This window comes from Leptodactylus fuscus, chromosome 7 (assembly GCF_031893055.1).
Source record: "Leptodactylus fuscus isolate aLepFus1 chromosome 7, aLepFus1.hap2, whole genome shotgun sequence".
NCBI classification, from domain to species: domain Eukaryota; kingdom Metazoa; phylum Chordata; class Amphibia; order Anura; family Leptodactylidae; genus Leptodactylus; species Leptodactylus fuscus.
Genome location: NC_134271.1, coordinates 109,715,881 through 109,735,693, shown reverse-complemented (window position 1 = coordinate 109,735,693; position 19,813 = coordinate 109,715,881). Strand labels below are relative to the sequence as shown.

At 43.8% G+C, this 19,813-nt stretch overlaps 1 protein-coding gene across 4 annotated transcripts in view; it reads left to right on the top strand.

The window, feature by feature from the left end:
• Positions 1-19,813, top strand: part of PELI2 (pellino E3 ubiquitin protein ligase family member 2) — a 63,354-nt gene that overhangs the window by 28,792 nt on the left and 14,749 nt on the right. For 2 of the 4 annotated variants that reach the window (XM_075282766.1, XM_075282765.1), the window contains exons 2-4: positions 3,491-3,620; positions 14,932-15,009; positions 15,997-16,110. In XM_075282766.1, the coding sequence (XP_075138867.1) occupies positions 3,491-3,620; positions 14,932-15,009; positions 15,997-16,110 (322 nt within the window). The remainder of the gene's footprint in view (positions 1-3,490; positions 3,621-14,931; positions 15,010-15,996; positions 16,111-19,813) is intronic. The other 2 variants (XM_075282767.1, XM_075282768.1) reach the window with 2 other exon arrangements.

Genomic DNA, 19,813 nt, shown 5'->3' with positions numbered 1-19,813 from the left:
TAGACCTCCATTGTGAGGGGGCGGATTATGACTTGGATTCAGCGCCAAAATCCGCCCCCTCTTGCCCCGTGTGAACGAGCTCTAAATCCTCTGAGTGCAGACATGTAGTGGCTATAAGGAGTAAACCCCCCCCCCCCCCCCTTCACTGTGAGCCCACCTTGCTTTTGTAGGTAACAAAGAATGGACATGGTCAATAATTAGGCTTGCTTGTGGAAGATGGCCACCATTTTTCGGCCCTTTTATCTTTTTAAAGAGCTCTCACGGTTTTTATGAGCACTAAACCATCATTACAGTAATACCAATGTTTCCTTTTTGTGTAAGCCGCCTGTCCTGACCTCACGACTCACGTGCCATATGTGGTATTGATTTATGTGTAATGTTGCACCACCATATTGTGTTCTGCCATTTTTTTTTCATAGTGTCTTTAATCCTGTTTACAGTGACTTGTTGAGGAAGAGAACCCCTTTCTCCAGGCTTCATTTATTAATTTTTTTATTTTTTTATTTTTTTGTATTTATTTCACTCATGGATCATGATTTGCAGATTTTACTATGTACCACCTGGGTTGCATAAATATCTGGCAGCAAAAAAACTTCATTTTAGAAAGCTCTATTATTGATGTACATCTTTTCCTACTCCCATACTTCGTAGTGCTACTTCCTTTTTTTTTCTACTTCATACATAGCGGAGGTTGTACTGTAAGGAACAGACCTTCACTATGGCTACTTTATACATAATGCTTGCCATTAGACATACTTGGCTAAAGAATATATATATATATATATATATATATATATATATATATATATATATATATATATATATATAACGCACCTAGGTTTTAGAGGCGGAAAATAGGGAAAAAATTTTTGAAGCAAAAACTGGTAAAATATTTAATATATGGGAGTTGTAGTTTTGCAACAGCTGCAAGGCCACATTGACAGGTGACCCTGCAGCTGTACGGGGATGCATAGAGTGTTTTTTTTTTTGCGGGGCCAGAAGTACTTTTTAGTTTACCATTTTGGGGAATATCTATTTCTTAGATCACCTTTTATTGAAAAAAAAACCGGTGGTTTATGATATATGATTTTCTACTTATATATATTCTAGGGACAGGAGGTGATTTAGAACTTTTATTTATTTCATATTTTTATTATATATTTTTAAAGCTCTTTTTTTTTTTTTTTTTTTTTTTTTACTATTTTATTCCCCCCTGGGGGCTTAAACCTGCGGTCACTTGATCGCAAGTCCCATAGACGGCAATACAACTGTATTGCCGTCTACGGGACATTCTGTCTATTAGTATTACAGCTGATCATAGACCCAGCCACAATACTAATATATAGCAGTGACAGGCCTGGGAGCCTCAGTAGGCTCCCGGCTGTCACCCGAACAGGTCGGCTCCTGCGATATCGCCACGCAGGAGCCGGCCTGCAACTTTACAGGTACGGGGCCGGTGGGGACCGGCCCCGGGGGAGAAGGGGCCGCTGATACTGACCCGGCATCCGCTGTACTAGAGAGGCGGATGCCGGGGAGGGATAGACGCCGGGGCCTGAGACATCGCTGCCCTGCCCTGCATGAAGCCAGCGGCGAGGGGACGGAGGAGCGGAATAGCATCACTCCTCCCGCTGCTGGCTTCATGCAGGGCAGAGGAGCGCAGCGATGTCTCAGGCCCCGACACCTGTAATGGCGTCTATCACTTGCCGGCTTCCGCCCCTCTATTAGAGCGGGTGCCAGGCGCCACGTTCGGCCTATAAGACGCACCCTTCTTTTCCCCCCAAATTTGGGGGAAAAAAAGTGCGTCTTATAGTCCGAAAAATACGGTGTGTATATATATATATATATATATATATATATATATATATATATATATATATATATATATATATATATATATATATATATATATTAGCTTTTACCCGCGACTTCGTCTGCGGTGATTTGAGAATATGGCGGACACAGACGTGTGAAACTGTAAAAGTGCTTTAAAAAGTTTGGTGGGCTAGCAAATGTGATGTGTTATATTGTGTATGTCGTGATACAGACAATGTGATGTGTTGTATTGTGTATGTCGTGATACAGACAATGTGATGTGTTGTATTGTGTCAGACAATGTGATGTGTTGTATTGTGTATGCCGTGATACAGACAATGTGTTGTAGTGTCAGACAATGTGATGTGTTGTATTGTGTATGTCGTGATACAGACAATGTATAGTGGAAATCTATATGTAAAATGTGAGTGAGTAGAGTGAGGGCTACTCCTGAGGTGACAGTAAGGAGTGTGCAGGCAGGTTGAGGCAGGAAATGCCAGGCAGTGTGTGTGAGTCTATAGCTGGGGCTAGGAGTCCTGCTTTTGTGAGTCTCCTGCTAGGAAGCCATGTTGTTTAGGGGCACCAAAAGTAGCCTGTGACTCAATCCTAAGGGAAAACTATGTTTGTGGAAAATTGCACGCAAATCCGTCCAGGCGTTTTAGCGTGATTGAGGAACAAACATCCAAACTCACAAACATCCAAACACACAAACTTTCACACTTATAATATTAGTAGGATATATATATATATATATATATATATATATATACACACACACACAATATATAATAATTATTAATAAAAAAAAATATGATTTTTATTTTTTTTTATTTTTTCACTGTATTACAATTCCTGCATCAGTGTTTGCAGGTTTTGCAGAGCTTGTGTTTTTGGATTTGAGGTGTGGAGGTTGGGGGGTGTCCAGGTCAGTGACCCCAGTAATATTTAGTTCTGACGTGTCATAGGTTGCACAGTGTTTGTTCAGTCTCCTTGTACAAGTTCTGCAGCCGCCCTCTATACTTTGTTTCAGTAACCTAAAACCTCTACTTACTCTGAATAGAAAATCCCACATGTTCGTATCTACGTCATAGTTTGTTTATTACCGCCACCTTATAGCTCTTAATACGGTGGGAAGTATAATGTTGCATGTAGCGCTATTTATGCTTGCAAATCTGCCAAACAGAGCCTCTAGTGTGAACACAGCCATTCTCTGTAAGCTAAACCCATCATCAGAGAAATCTTTTCTCTCCCCAATGTCTGTTACAATGTGTCAGTGTAGGCAAGTCCTATGTGTGTGGAGTTCAGAGGATTGTCACAACTGGATATATTGCAGCAAGTGCTCTTTTATGACCAGCATTGGGTAACTACAGGTTATGAATTGGTACAGTTAGTATAATTGCGTCTAATACTCCTTTAGGTTTTCCTGTAGTTCCTTCTTATTTTATATATTCAGGCTGCAGCAGAGCATGACGCAGCTTTTATTCGGTACGTGTATTATACCAAGCTGCTACTAGGAAAGGGTTAATATGTAATATCGACAGTGCTGTAGCTGCTCCCCTTCATGTGCCGAGAACATGTATACAGGCGGGTGTCTGGAAACCCTCCTTTGTCTGTCTTGTAATTACAGTCTCCAGGATTCTAGTTTGGTGGTAACCTTTTTTTGTCTGTATTTTTGCAGGTACAATGGCTGCCTTCCTAATGGAGACCGAGGCAGAAGGAAAAGCAGATTTGCACTCTATAAGCGGCCTAAATCAAATGGTGTCAGAGCCAGCAGCGTTCACGTGATCTCCACTCCCCAGGCCACTAAGGTGGGTCATATCTTTTACTTGTACACATCAGGCTGCAATGTATGTGGGATTTTTTGCTGTTGGATCAGTATAATGTAAAGGTTTTGTGTTGTATTGTGTGTTATAGCATCATTGCCAGCAGTATTAGTATATAGTGGTACTTTGTTTGTTTTTTACTCCTGCTTTATGTGCTTGCATAAACAGGACCTTTCATGTGCTCTAGCATTGAGCATGTTGGATACCATTACAAAGCGGTCTGTGCACTTCATTCAGCGATAGGTTCCTTGGTTCCAGAAGTGCTGTTAGTTTTGGCTAGCGGTACAATGGCTTACATCTCAGAGTCATTGCTGGGTGGTAGAGCACAGCCCCTTTTGCAGTACAAGTCTATGCAAGTGTACTGATGGGGCGCTCCCCAGCGATGACTCTGAACTGTAAGGTTGGCCATCTTGACAGTGCAGTGATATCAGTAGCCAAAATTAATGGCACCAATATCTCTGCAATGGAGAAACTTTGAAACAGAACTGAATTCACCACACAGTGTTGTCATGGTATATAACATGTCCTGAGGATACAACATGGTTCTCTCTAATGGGTTATTACCATCTGTTAGGATCAGTGTGTGTGCGCGCAACCTCTGAAACTGACTGCCATAATCTAAAACATGAAGGGGGAACTCCTTAGGCATACTGCAGTTACCTGCACGGCATGTAGCTGGTGCACTGACTTCATATGTTCCTGTTCCTGTGGTTGGACTCCCGTTTTTTCCAGGCAGTCATAAAGTGATGGCATATCCTAGTGATCTGCCGTTTATAAGATGGCAATACCCCTTAAAGTCAGCGGCAAGGATATAGTAGCCATTGACTAAATATACTCCATGTGTGAGGAGTTGACAGGCGGCATGTTGGTAAATGTAATGTATAGCACCAGAGCTGTCCAGTCATTGCCTTTTTGGAGCATAGTCTAGATTTTCTGAGAGAACCTCTGCAGTAATGTTCGTCTTTATTTATTTCTCCTCAGATATTTTTATATAGGTTACTTACTATATGAATTATGAAATTTAAGAAAAAAATATTGTAGTGAACCAGGAAATCGGCGCTCTCCGAATGCATGCTGTGCTAGAGTAGATGCGGAATAGATAATGGCATGAGCACACAGGAATTATTCTTCCAAACCGGTCCAAAGACGTAGACTGCCATATGCTGTTGGCTGCACTCGGTGACCTTTACTCTAAACCAATATAAATTGTAGTCAGAATTAACCTGCCAATATGTCTCTGGTCTGTGGGAGGAAACTCAAGTGCATGAAGGAAATCCACAGTCAAACTGCTTCCAGATGGTACCATGGTCAGAATCTAAACAACTTCCCCGGCACGACATGACGGCTATGCCAGCCATTGTGCCATTTTATTGCAAAAATCAGGACTGTTTTTAAGTCCTAAGAGATCCCTGGCTTATAGTCTTATTACACTGACCGTACAGGTGCAATGATAAGTTCAGGTTGCCTATGGCATAGTCAACATAATGATCAAAGATCTTGGGAATGGTTAAAATGTTGGTATATATAATGTATGTATATGTGTGTGCAGCACATTCACACTCATGTAATATTTTCTATGGCCCCATACACACTCCTGTATTATCTTGGGTCTGTATAGGGTAACGTGAGGCTGGAGCACTCAGGGCTGGTCCTATCCCTCTTGGTTTTGTATTGTGGAATCACTGCAGGAAATGAATTGGTCTCACCGATATCTTCCATGTGACATCTGTTCCTGAGGTTGTATGATGCAGGTACAACAGGTTATCTGTTAACCCATAGACAGAAATGGAACCTAAAAGACTTGGGGTTGTCCCAGCTCATAGAAAAGAGGGGGGGGGGGTGTTGTAAAAACAGTTCCTTGTGCTTGGTATTGCAGCTAAGCCGCGTTCATTTAAAAGGGTGTGGGCTGTAAGCAGAGCATGTATGTGGACTACTGTTTGAGAAGTGTGCAGCACGTTTATATCTACTGTAACCTCCTGTATGGATACACACAAGCCAGTTTGTCATTTAGAAGTCTAGAGGAGTTGTCATGTTTGCATTTGCGGTCACCCGTCTATTGGTCACGAGTCAATGGTTGGTTTTCTTTTAAATCCAGATTCTATTTTATGCATCTATTAAACAGATCCACTAAACTTAAATGGCCCTTTAAATAATTGATAGTGACTTTCTAATCTTATTAGACAATTGCATCGACCTTTACTTATGGCACTAAGCTTGGTATTAGCAGTTACCTACAGGGTATTACAGAGGTTACATGTAGTTTTGCACAGTTTAAAAAAATATTTTCCTTTTTTTTTTTTTAAATTATTTTTATCGATCGATCTCCTATCTATCTATCTATCTATCTATCTATCTATATATTTTAATTATTCTGTAAATAGATGTTCTCTTAGCACGCTTAACCAGACATGTCAGGAGATTTGGACAGGTCCTTTGTAAATGCACTTTATTCTTGCCTTGCTTCTTAAAGGGATCCTATCACTAAGACATGATTTTTTTCTAACTACCACGTCGGAATATCCTTAAGAAAGGCTATTCGTCTCCTACCTTTCGTTGTTTTCTCCGCACTGCTGTTCACCTACAATCGCGATTCTTGTTGGTATGCTAATGAGCTCTCTTGCAGCACTAGGGGCAGGCTCCAGCGCTCAGATAGCACTGGGGGTGTCCCCAATGCTGCGAGAGAACCCTCTACAGCGCCGCCTCCTCTTCTTCAGCAGCATAATCTTCAGCCTCTTCTTCCGGCGGTGGCTTGTAACTTCTAAGGCTCGGGCCTTGGGCAGAGCAGACTGCGCATGCCCACAGGCCACGAGAAAATGGCCGCTTGCACAGTATTGGAAGCGGCCATTTTCTCGTGGCCTGTGGGCATGCGCAGTCTGCTCTGCCCGAGGTCTAGAAGTAAGAAGACGCCACCGGAAGAAGAGGCTGAAGAAGAGGAGGCGGCGCTGGAGAGAGTTCTCTCGCAGTATTGGGGACGCCCCTAGTGCTGCGAGAGAGCTCATTAATATACAGACAAGAACCGGGATTGTAGGCGAACGGCGGCACAGAAAAGACGACGAAACGTAGGAGACGAATGGTCTTTCTTAAGGCTATTCTGACGGGGTACTTAGAAAAAAATCATGTCTTAGCGATAGGATCCCTTTAAAGGTGCTGTGCCTTTGAGAAAGTTATTGGCTGCTGCCGCAGCTCAGGACATGATGCAGAACCGCGTTCTGTTTGTTTCTGCTGCTGACCAGGATTTTGTACATGAACATTTTGTTCCAGTTGTTTCTTCTGCTATATATGGAATGTGATCTGAACACTTGCACATGTGAATTCCACCCAAACATCTGTGGATAATGTGAGGAAGTCCGAACCGCCCCCTTGGAGATGGGACCTGCATTACATTCTCATTATTCTCATTTCTGAGGTCGCAAGAAGCTTATGCATAATTGAGTTTATTGGAAAGTCTGATTCATTTGTCAGGAACAAAAAAAAAATCTATAATTTTCTCATCCAATATTAATGGCTCTATATGTGTAGCGCATCTTTTGTCTCAATGACTGTGTATTTTACAGCTGTTCTATAATGTTTGCAGATCGGCACCTATTGTTGTGGTTCATTTATAGCAATTAATGTGTCAATGTATTTATAAGTCTATTTAGAACTGAACTATCAATATTGTACGTCCTACATATGGCTTTATCTTTATGTAAATTCAGCATAAACAGTATTCTGCGTTCAGGGCGTGTTAGGACCTCAGTCTAATGACGACAAGGACTCATCAGATCCTTTGCTTCCTATTCTCGCACGGATTTCTTTGCTATGTTTTTGAAATATTGCTCTTTTAAAGAAACGCTCAGAAAAAATTATAACTTCTATAATGGTAATTCACCAGCAATATTCCAGCAGTTCAGCTGGATCCATACACTTTGATCCCTTACACTATGGACGGCGGTGTCATGTGAACCCTCAGTCTGACAGTCCAAAGCTTGTAATGTAGACAGAAGGTCAATCTCTTCTGTATGGGGGGACTTCCTGTGAAATCCAGAATTGCATTCATATCGATCAGAAACCTGCTCTGTCCTCCTTTTTCCCTCCCTCTGCCTGTCCCTTTAGTGCGGCTAAATATATAATTTCTTCCCTATATTACAGATCAGGAGTAGACACATTAGCATTAAAGTTATAAAACGCACTTGACACACACACTGTCTATGCTATGATTGAGTGCTGTGTGCAGAAACTCCGGTGTATTTCTATGAGCTGCAGCTTTATATCGCAACTACTTTCTCCTACTTGTAAGAGCTGACAAGGGGAATCCATGACAAGAAGGATCCATGCTTATAAAGCATTTATATAGGAATACACTGAGATTCTGCACTGCAAGTTAGAGGACAGTAGTTCTATGTCACTGATTTGTCCTTTTTGCTGTAATTAGATAGGACTCCAAAGAGCAATTTTAGTATTTTGAGACTCTCTTCAGTCTCTGCAAAGTCAGAGATGTGATGGACCTCATTAGGGGTAACTGTATTAAAGGGGCAGAAAGAGAGCAAAGATGGCAGACATTCCATAAATAACAAACAAACATGTATACACAAGGCTTAGGCACAGGCTTTTACGTTTATTTAATTTAATAGGGCTATTCCCATGTTGACAATTATGACTACATCCATAGGTTATGCCTAGGTGAGACCCACATCTTTCTTGACAAAGGGGCACTGTTCACAGCCAATGTGAGTTGGAGAGGACCACATAGGTAAGTCTCTCTAGTCACTTGCAGAATTCCAAAAGTAGCTGATGCTGTTTTTGCAGGTACCATACAGGTGAATATATTAAAGAATGGTTATTTAATACATAAATGAATTTTCAATGGCTTCAATAACTGTGATTTCACCTTTGCAAAAGCCTTTGATGTTTGTCTGGTAAGCTTGACTACCGAGACCTCTGCCGTACAGCAGAATGAACAAATTGAGTGGCACTCTGTGAAGACTATGTTCCCATCACTGACCATAGCCTAATGTGCCTGTGAATTGGACAAGGCTGTAGTACTAGACGCAGCCTTTTATCTATATATACACTCACCGGCCACTTTATTAGGTACACCATGCTAGTAACGGGTTGGACCCCCTTTTGCCTTCAGAACTGCCTCAATTCTTCGTGGCATAGATTCAACAAGGTGCTGGAAGCATTCCTCAGAGATTTTGGTCCATATTGACATGATGGCATCACACAGTTGCCGCAGATTTGTCGGCTGCACATCCATGATGCGAATCTCCCGTTCCACCACATCCCAAAGATGCTCTATTGGATTGAGAGGTAGTGACTGTGGAGGCCATTGGAGTACAGTGAACTCATTGTCATGTTCAAGAAACCAGTCTGAGATGATTCCAGCTTTATGACATGGTGCATTATCCTGCTGAAAGTAGCCATCAGATGTTGGGTACATTGTGGTCATAAAGGGATGGACATGGTCAGCAACAATACTCGGGTAGGCTTTGGTGTTGCAACGATGCTCAATTGGTACCAAGGGGCCCAAAGAGTGCCAAGAAAATATTCCCCACACCATGACACCACCACCACCAGCCTGAACCGTTGATACAAGGCAGGATGGATCCATGCTTTCATGTTGTTGACGCCAAATTCTGACCCTACCATCCGAATGTCGCAGCAGAAATCGAGACTCATCAGACCAGGCAACGTTTTTCCAATCTTCAATTGTCCAATTTCGATGAGCTTGTGCAAATTGTAGCCTCAGTTTCCTGTTCTTAGCTGAAAGGAGTGGCACCCGGTGTGGTCTTCTGCTGCTGTAGCCCATCTGCCTCAAAGTTCGAGGTACTGTGCGTTCAGAGATGCTCTTCTGGCTACCTTGGTTGTAACGGGTGGCTATTTGAGTCACTGTTGCCTTTCTATCAGCTCGAACCAGTCTGGCCATTCTCCTCTGACCTCTGGCATCAACAACGCATTTCCGCCCACAGAACTGCTGCTCACTGGATGTTTTTTCTTTTTCGGACCATTCTCTGTAAACCCTAGAGATGGTTGTGCGTGAAAATCCCAGTAGATCAGCAGTTTCTGAAATACTCAGACCAGCCCTTCTGGCACCAACAACCATGCCACGTTCAAAGGCACTCAAATCACCTTTCTTCCCCATACTGATGCTCGGTTTGAACTGCAGGAGATTGTCTTGACCATGTCTACATGCCTAAATGCACTGAGTTGCCGCCATGTGATTGGCTGATTAGAAATTAAGTGTTAACGAGCAGTTGGACAGGTGTACCTAATAAAGTGGCCGGTGAGTGTAGTTGTGCTGGGAGAGGTCATAGAACTTTCTATAGTGCTGTATCTACTCCTTCTGATAAGCCCCTCACCAATCTACTGCCAGTTTCAGCCCCAGAAATGCTAGTTCCATCTTCTCCAGAAGTTCAAAGATTGAGTTGTCCGATACACTCCAGTCATCCAGGGGAAGACTCCTCTTCATATCTCACTAGCCTCCTTATTGAGGCTGTTTATATGGTGGTAGACACAATGGGGCCATGTTAGATGGTGGCAGACTTGTCTGTGAGATTAATTGGGTTTTGAGTTTATTTTCCAGAAGATGACAAAACAATTACACAAAACTGTTAACTGGACATCAATTTCTCTGGTCATCCAAGTAGATCCTGCTCCTTGAGCAGTTCTTTTTGCTGTTCTTTCTAGAGAGATTGTGTGGGCAGATTTCCTCTCCGTAATCCCATTGAAGACCACCAGTCAGACCCTCTTCTGCCTCAAATGGCAGATAACAGGGTACAATAGACAAACAGAATTCACCACAAAAACAACTCATGAGGAAAAAGGAAGGAAGTATTGCCATTCCAATTATAACCCTTGCCAGATCCCAGGACATGCCTGCTCCGCCAATCGCTAGCGGGAGTGGTGATCTTCAGGCCATGCCTGGCTCTGTGGGCGTATCTTCTGTTTCGAGTCGGGACCAAAAATTAGACACGCCGTGGCCAGTGGTTGGCCGAGTTGACATTTCCTTTGTGTTGACCTTAAAATCAACACCTGGGGACTCCGTGAGAGGTGGTCAGTAAGTTCCTCATCTCATCCTCCTCATTTTTTATTTTTTGTTCCTCCTCTGAGCAATTTACCAAAAATTCCCCGCTTTCAGGTTGACTTGTGTGGCTTGGAAAGCTTTGGGTGTTGTATTCCAGTAATTGCTGTGTAGCCTGCACTTGGTCTCCCTTTAAATAGAAACCCAAAGTATGTCCTAGCGTGTTAAACTTTCCTGGCGACATTCTGGATTCATCTTGGGGTGTGTACGGACGTTTTATATAAAACAGATCTGTTTTGTGATGTGAGCCGGTTGTGTTTGCAGCGTCCCTGTTCTAAACAATCTTGCATTGTTATATGGTTCGCAGCCAAGGAGAGGAACATGAGTAGGAGTTCTCCCAACTGCCTGCATAACTTCCACAACTTGTAGACTTCTACGCTGAATCCCCAGAACACACACACACCCTGTTCTTAACCTTTCTTAGACCCCAAGACTTTCTTCTAAGCCGCTGCGGCTTTACATAATACTCTGTGAAAGGTGTGTTCTTCTGCGTTCTTCTGTAGGTATTACCATCAAAGGAGATTATGACTGAGCTCTGCTATGTAAGGGATCCTTCTGCCTTGATCACATATAACCTTGAATGCCTTGGTTCCCGAGGGCACAAAGTGAAGGGTATAATTCAATGTAATAATTCTATATTTGCTCCTCTTGTCCAGATAATTCAGTATCTCAGGAATATGTTCTTGCAGCTGTTGTAGGATCGATCATCATTCTAATCCAGATAAAGGTCCCATTCTGTAATATATTGTATTTTGTTACATTTATGTTAATTTATGCTATAAAGCATGACGGCCTCTGAAACTTCTCTTGCACTGATGTTACCTACATCCACGTGATGTGACTTTTGTGACGTGGTCACTGCGGAGGCCTGAGATTGGCTTCAGTGGTCCCAAACTAAGATGTCCGGGGAGAGGTGAGTGACGGTGACCTCAGAGACTAGAAGACCTGACCAATGAGGGTTCTCCTCTGGTTGACTGAGGAAGATGAGTCTCTCTTAAATCTGTAGACTGTTGTTTCTTACAGTGATGACTTTACAGCTTCCTCTATAAAGAGCACTCGTCGGCTTTATCTCCTATTACCATAAAGCAATATACACGGCTGTGTCTGGGTTTTACTGTGTGGCCACTAAATGAAGGCCTGTCTGTGTTTAGTGAAGTATATTTTCTCTGTGGGAAGCTGATTTTAGCATAGGACCAATAAAATCTCTACTGCTCGCTGTCCTACAGAGAATGGAATTTTGCACATTTTTGTCCGCCACTCCTTTAAATGCGGAGGGTAAATCTTTCCTAAATTTTAACTTCAGTTTGTAGATGTGTGTAAATATATAATATATATAGTTGTGTGTCCATATATATTTATAGTCAGAACCAAAGAAAGCCACAATTATGTTTGTGTGTGTGTAGTTGATGCTACAGAAAAACATTGGACATTCTGATTTTGGTGAACTTATTTTAAGGATGGATCATCAATATCAAAGTCTCAGGAATCCGTTTAATGGGGGTTGTCATGACGGACGATCGGTTTATTCCTACAGGACAGGCATTAGAAACCCCCATTTTAAGCGGCTGATGTCAGGGACCAGTATGAATGACCACCTACTTAGTAAGTGGTCCATACAAGTTAGTAACTCTGGGTAATAGCAATGGGTCCTAACTGGGATATGCCCCACATATGATAGCTATATACCCAAATCTATAACATGGGAAAGGGCATTTGCTTGGTGCTGTAAATGTATCTTCCTTAGTGTGTGATATTCTAGATTCTGCCTTGCAGACAAGGCCTAAGTATGAACACTATGAAGACTATACTGTAACCTCACCACCCCTAGGCAGATCAGATCACAACCTGGTACATCTGCGACCCACATACATTCCACTGGTGCGCAGAGAACCGGCGGTTACCCGTACCGTGAAGATTTGGTCAGAGGGAAGTGTCGAGTCTCTAAGGGACTGCTTTGATATAACTTTATGGGAAGTGTTTCAAGACTCATTTCCAGAGGACATTGAGGGACTCACACATTGCATAACGGACTACATTAATTTCTGTGTGGACAGCACGGTACCAACTAGGAAGGTGAGGTGTTTCTCCAATAACAAACCATGGATTAACTCTGAGATTAAAACTCTCCTCAAGCAAAAAAAGAGAATTTTTAGGTCTGGGGACAAAGATGGCCTGGGGGCGGTTCAGAAACAGCTGAGACAATTGATCAGGGAAGGGAAAGCCAACTACAGACGGAAGATGGAGCTACAGATGGGGGAGGGTAGAATCTCTGAGGTGTGGGACAGCCTTAAGGCAATTTCAGGACACAAGGAAAAGACAGGGCGCCGAACAGTAGGGGACAGGAAGTGGCTTAACGAGCTTATCTATTCTTCAATAAATTCGACTCCAAGCAAAAGCTCCCTCCACCAGCATGTCAGCCAACCGCCCTCCCCTGACACACCAAGACCCAACCCCCACCGACCTGTGGTCAACTGCAATCTGACTATCTGATCCTGCAGGAGTCTCAGGTGTGTAAGGAAATGAAGAACATTAGAGCGAACAAAGCGGGGGGACCAGATGGTATAAGCGCAAGAGTTCTTAAAATGTGCAGTGACCAGCTGTGTGGTATTATAACGCACATGTACAATATGAGCCTGAAGCTGGGGGTAGTACCTCAACTGTGGAAAACATCTTGCGTGGTACCAGTTCCAAAGAAACCCAACCCGATGGGCTACAATGACTACCGACCTGTAGCACTGACATCCCACCTGATGAAGGTCCTAGAGAGACTGGTCCTGACACACCTACGCCCCCTAGTGAGCTTCGCTCTGGACCCCCTCCAGTTTGCCTACCGGCCAGGCATTGGGGTAGATGATGCCATCATCCACCTTCTTCATAGAGCTCTCTCTCACCTGGAGAAACCCGGGAACACTGTGAGAATAATGTTCTTTGATTTCTCCAGTGCGTTCAACACCATTCAGCCAGGGCTACTGAGGGAGAAGCTGAACCTTGGTGGTGTGGACCATCACCTGTCCAACTGGATCCTAGACTACCTGGCAAACCGCCCTCAGTATGTGAGAGCCCAGGACTGTGTGTCTGACACTGTGATCTGTAGTACGGGGGCACCACAAGGTACAGTTCTTGCCCCATTCCTCTTCACACTGTACACTGCTGACTTCAGGCACAACTCATCCAGCTGTTACTTACAGAAGTACTCCGATGACTCTGCTATAGTCGGTCTTATCACTGATGGCGATGATAGGGAATACAGAGACTTAAACCGGGATTTTGTTGAATGGTGCCAGCAGAACCAGCTCAGGATTAATGCTGGGAAGACCAAGGAGATGGTGGTGGACTTTGGGAAACGGAGGAGTGCTCCGACCCCGGTGGAGATCCAAGGAACATGTATTGAGATAGTCAGGACCTATAAGTACCTGGGCGTGCTCCTCAATAATAAACTAGACTGGGCTGATCACCTGGAGGCGCTGCACAGAAAGGGCCACAGCAGACTCTACCTGCTCAGGAGGCTGAGGGCCTTCGGAGTCCGGGGGACACTTCTTAGGGCCTTCTTCAACTCTGTGGTTGCCTCAGCCATCTTTTTCGGTGTGGCCTGCTGGGGAAGCAGTATATCAACCAGGGACAGAAATAGACTTGACAGGCTGATCAGGAGGGCCAGCTCTGTCCTGGGGAGCCCCTTGGACCCAGTACAGGTGGTGGGTGACAGAAGGATACTGTCTGTGGTGACCTCCATGCGGGAGAACAAATCCCACCCCATGTATGGGACCCTGATGGGACTTGGCAGCACTGTAAGCGACCGTCTGCTTCACCCCAAGTGTGAGAAGGAGCGCTATCGCAGGTCCTTCCTTCCAACTGCGACCAGGCTGTATAATCTACATCAGACCAAACGAAGAGCACTCCGCACAGAGAACTAATGATTATGAGGATGACCATGAGGTCTTCCTCTTTCTCTTCTGTTTTTCCTTAGCTGCCATGGACTCCTAGTATATCTTCTCTTCTCAGCTTATCTGTGTCTACGTCTGTAACATATTACTCTGTATTATCCTGTATCTGTATTACTATGCTGCTGTAACACGCTGAAATTTCCCCAAGGTGGGACTATTAAAGGATTATCTTATCTTATATAGCGCTGTATATCAGGGGAAGGGTCTCTTTCCAGTCCTGCTTCACACTATATATACCTGTTTGCTATATGCTATTTTCTGAGGGATTAACCTGTCTCATTTTGGTATGCAGGGTCTGTGTATACAAAGGGAAGGAAGCAGCGCTGATAGTTTGCAGGCATGTGCAATGTCACTCAGTCCTACAGAGGAGGTGAGGCAGAATATAGTGCTAAGAGATATCATGTATATGGATAAGAATGCATTTACATGTTTTCATGGCGTATCTTCACTAGATTATAAAGCTGGATCTGATCGCTGTTTTATTAGAGCTGTCACGGCATGTAACTCCCAATTTCATTCTGGGGGTTTAGCGGGATGTTACTGCATGTAAACGCTGAGTTATCTGCTCCCATGTAGAATGCAGGTAACATGGATCATGCGTCTCCCTTCACAAGTGGAATACTGTACATGTGTCACTTGTACAACTGTGTTAGGCTACGTTCACATCACATCCCGCAAGCCTGACTTTTTGTCTGGTGATGTCACTGAGAAAATAACAGACCCCATAATGATCAATGAGTTCCTATGGAATCCATAGTTGTCATTATCATTAGATGGACCATCCTTACTGTTTTGGTCCTGTGATGGACCCGAACAACTCATGGCACTATGCTGATGTGAACGCACCCTTATATATCATTAGGAATGTACCACTCTACAGTGGGGCCCAGGTATCATTGGCTGCAAATTTTTATGTATGCATAGTAATTCATACATTGTGCAACTTCAGTGCACTGCAATTGTAGACAACCATATACAACATTATGTTCCATGTCCAGGCACTTGGCAGGTACATGGCTTAGGCCTGTCCTGCCAAAATTAGTCCGTTTGGCCTGCTTTGATATTGGGGTGATAGTTTATGTGGAGATTGGGTTAGTGGCGTGCTGCTGCTTCTTCTTGCAATTATTTTGCTACATTCCTTATGTTGTTTTGCAGCATGAAAGTGGGCAGTGTATCATGACACGACCACATGGCCGCTGCTTGCCTTTTTGGAAATAACCATTTTCTATGAAGCATGCTGGGGCTGATGTATGATACCGATTTGTAACGCTTTGGTTTTATTGATGTTGGACATTTCCTGCTTTTTCACTCTTTTTATTTGTTGTCCAATACATGAACGTCTTACCTGTGAATCTAGCTGGCTCAAGCAGGCACTGACAGCAGTGTGACAGGCATTGACATAAAGCAGGGGAGTTCTTGGCACCAGAAGAGCTTAAATTTACCAGAGGATCCAGGAACAGAAATACTTCAGGTATATTGGAAATGCACTTTATCTTGTAGGACGACACCCCCTCACCCCTTCCAAACCCCCTCACTCCCCCACATACCTTTATAAGTAATATGATAAGTAATAAGTAAGTAATAAGCAAGCGGTATGAGCTTTTACATCTATGGTAGAGATGGGCAATGCTCTGTAAACATTTATTATTCCATATGACTAAGATATTTTTGGTGGCTGGGTGATCACGCCTGTCATAGAAAGTAAAGGATAGACAGAGAATAGCGGACTACCCAACTGCCTGACCCTCACCCCCAAGCTGTAGTTATTAAAGGAAAGAAGGGATCAGGCATGTTAGCTTTTAGATGCCCAATCCAATCTACTGTAAGTCTGGTACAGGGGCTAAGGCCGGCCATACACCTTAGATTTCAGATACTGATGGGATTTTTCATATGAACGATCCCATTAGCAGCATTGAACACTAAACTGCCTGTATGGCTGATGATTGATAATGCCAGTCTTGCGCGTGATCTGCGATTTTTGGTCAATCAGGTCAAATAAAGTAGTTTATCAGCCAGCCGTTCAACATCCACAGCCATTTCTGACAACAAAAATCTAATGTGTATGGCCAGCTGTAGACTATGTTCACATTGCATTTGCACACCATAGGCCGTCATTCACCTTCCGAAGGCCAAAAGAGTGTCTGTACACTGTATACAGTGGTGTACATTAAAATTCCGGCAGTATAATGGGAAAAGACAATGCCTAGTGACGACTCCGTCTATATGCACTATTAGGGCATATTGATGTCTGGAGGGAGTCCACTGCTTAAGACCTTTTGTCTGCCAGAGCACTCTGGTTGCCCTATTGTGGGCACACATTACATGGATGGCCAGCAGACAATGCTCAATTTTCCCTGCATTGGCTATGACCTACCTAGATGAGTTGTCCCTGGGAAATGACTGGTGCTTTGCCAACCATATGTTTTCATAAGGGAATTTCTTCAATCCAAACCTTTGACCGTAAGAGTTAAATTGTTATGAATCCATTTTGTAAAAACTTTTAGTTAGTGAATCAGAGATGGTTATGGCTGATGATGAACAAAAAGATCTTGCCCACAGTTCAGTCATAGAAAATGATACTTAAAAATTTTAAAGTGACCATAATTAATTCCAAAAGTCTAACCGTAATAATCCTGTCTAGAAATAGCCATGCTGTTGGTCTGAGGATCCAGTTGGGCAAGTGACATTCTAAGACTTTAGGCTTTCTGTGAATCGGTACTCTGCTCTCTCAGGGGTGCGGATCAGAAACTAAAGCGTGCAGCGGAGCATCTTCCTCTGTGTTGTATCGATTGGTGAGGCTCGCATCCCTGAACCCTTGCCAATCATTATGACACAGCGGAAAATGAAGAGGAATTAGAGGCGGACATCCTCCTCAGATTGCTCTACATTTTCTGTCTCTGCCGCAGAATATTTATGCAGCTCACTGGCATTGCATTGTGGCTTTCCACCACTGTTTAAGCCTGAATGAATGGGCCAAATTAGAGAGGAGCCTTGGACTCCGGATAAATCCGCTTCGGAATCTGCAGAAAGAGCGAGCAGGACACTGATCCCCTTTTTTTTTTTTTTTTTTTTTTTTTTTTTTTTCTTCCATAATTATTAGGCACCCTGCTCCGCTCTCTGCCTCACACTGGAACAAGAGCAAATTATTTATATTTTCTAGGACGTCCCCATGACAGTACCACGGGAGGCTGCCCTCTTGACCTCTGAGCGGGACAGGAAAGAGAGGTTAATGGTCCCCAACCCACCTCCCCTCTCCAGTGTTCTTCCTGTCCCTCTGAGACAGAACGTGGAGAGGATCTTGTACCTGGCAGGGAGGCGGATTGAGGGTCCCCAGCTTGGCCTCGTTCCTAATCCCAGGTTCGTGGCTAGCACCCCTTGGTATAGTGGTCCTCTAGCCATGGGTTCTGGGGGCAGTTGCAGAAGTTACTCTGCTCCCTGAGCACCCATGTATGCAGCAGCCATTCACAATATCTGGGGATCTTGTCCTGCTGCTGGCGTTCCCCGCTCTGCTTCGTGCACTTCCGTTTGCGTGATGATGTCAGATGCCAACCGGAAGTGTTGCAGCTGCCATCTTGGAGGTGGCATTCTGTTCGATAGGCAGGTTGGAGTGCTGAGGGTGCGGTGTCCATCGGATGAGGTGGCGCATCAGCGTTACCGCCTTCTGCTCAATCGCCTGAAGACTTCAGATGGCGAGTAGGACACCACAGCAATGTGGCCTTCGTGGAACCTGTGTGTCACAATTGTTTAGCAGTGTTGTAATGGAGCAGAGAAATGGGGGAACCCAAAAACCTCGCCCTGAGGCTGACTTGGATCAGGAGTATGTAAGTACAATGCAGGTGGGCTTGGCGCTGTTTAATGGCTTATTGGTGTACTGGGCCTAGATTTGTTGTGGTTTTTTTTAGGATAAGGATATGCCGCAAAAATTCGACACTAAAAAACATAGGAAATGTGTAAATTGCGCCAAGTCCCTTCCTGATGCATACAAGAAACAATTTGTCAGGACTGTCTAACAAAGGTAATTAAAGATGAAACACCTACCTTTATGTCGGAGTTAAGAACACTAATTGGGGCCGAAGTAAAAAGTTCTGTTTCCTCCCTGCTCCAGTCGCAGCTTATTCACTCCCTCAATCTCCCAGGAAAACAGAAGATTTTGGTTTTTCCTCCGAGAATGCTGAATCTTTAATTCAGCCACCATGAATGTACCTGTTGAAGAACAACCTTGTTCTATTTAGGATGAGATGTTTGGCGACCTTGTGGCAAAAAGATCAGTGGTTTTTCCGGTTAATGACTACCTTAAGCGCCTAATCTTGTCTGAATGAGAGGACGCAGGGAAACGGTTATTTATTCCCAGAGGTTTTAAAAATTAGCTGTTCTTTAATCCTGAGGATTCCAAATCATGGGAAGAGCTTCCCAAAGTAGATATTCTGGTAGCTTAGGTAGCCAATAAACCTGCCCTTTGAAGAATCTTTGCAGCTGAGGGGCCCTATGGAGAGGAAGGCAGACCCTCTGCTTAAAAAAAAAAAAAAATCATGGGAGTTCTTGTCCGCCATTATTTCCACAAACATAACAGCTACCTCCATAGCCAGGTCCATGTTTCTTTGGCTGGGTCAACTAGAAGATCATCTTTAGAAGGGAACTTCTGGGGAACAGATCTTGAGCTCCATCCCCCTGTTGAAACAGGCAAACTGGGTTTGTGGCAGATGCCTCAGCTGAAACGGTCCGTTTCGCCGCCAGGAATGCTGTTCTGTCAAACTCCTCTAGAATGGCCTTATGGTTGAAAATGTGGTTAGGAGATACGGCTTCAAAGAATAAGCTTTTTATAATATCCCCTTTACTGGGGGTTTTCTATTTGGTCCAGTCTTGGATAACATCCTGGAAAGGGCAGGAGATGGGGGGAAAAATTTTTTTCCTGAGGAAAGGGTTAAAAGGCAATCCTTACGGAAAAACTGCCAGCTTCCCTCTGCCACCTCAACTTCCTGTAAAGGGAAGAGGAAGACTGATTGCTGGAGCTATCCAAAAGGAGGTAAGGGCCTAGGATTTTTGCTTAACCCGAACAATCCCAGCCTTTCAGAGAGACAATGACACCAACTCAATAGGAGGAAGATTGGCGGCAGTTTCCATCTGGTGGTCCAGTATTACAACAAAACCTTGGGTATGAAATAACCTGGCACAAA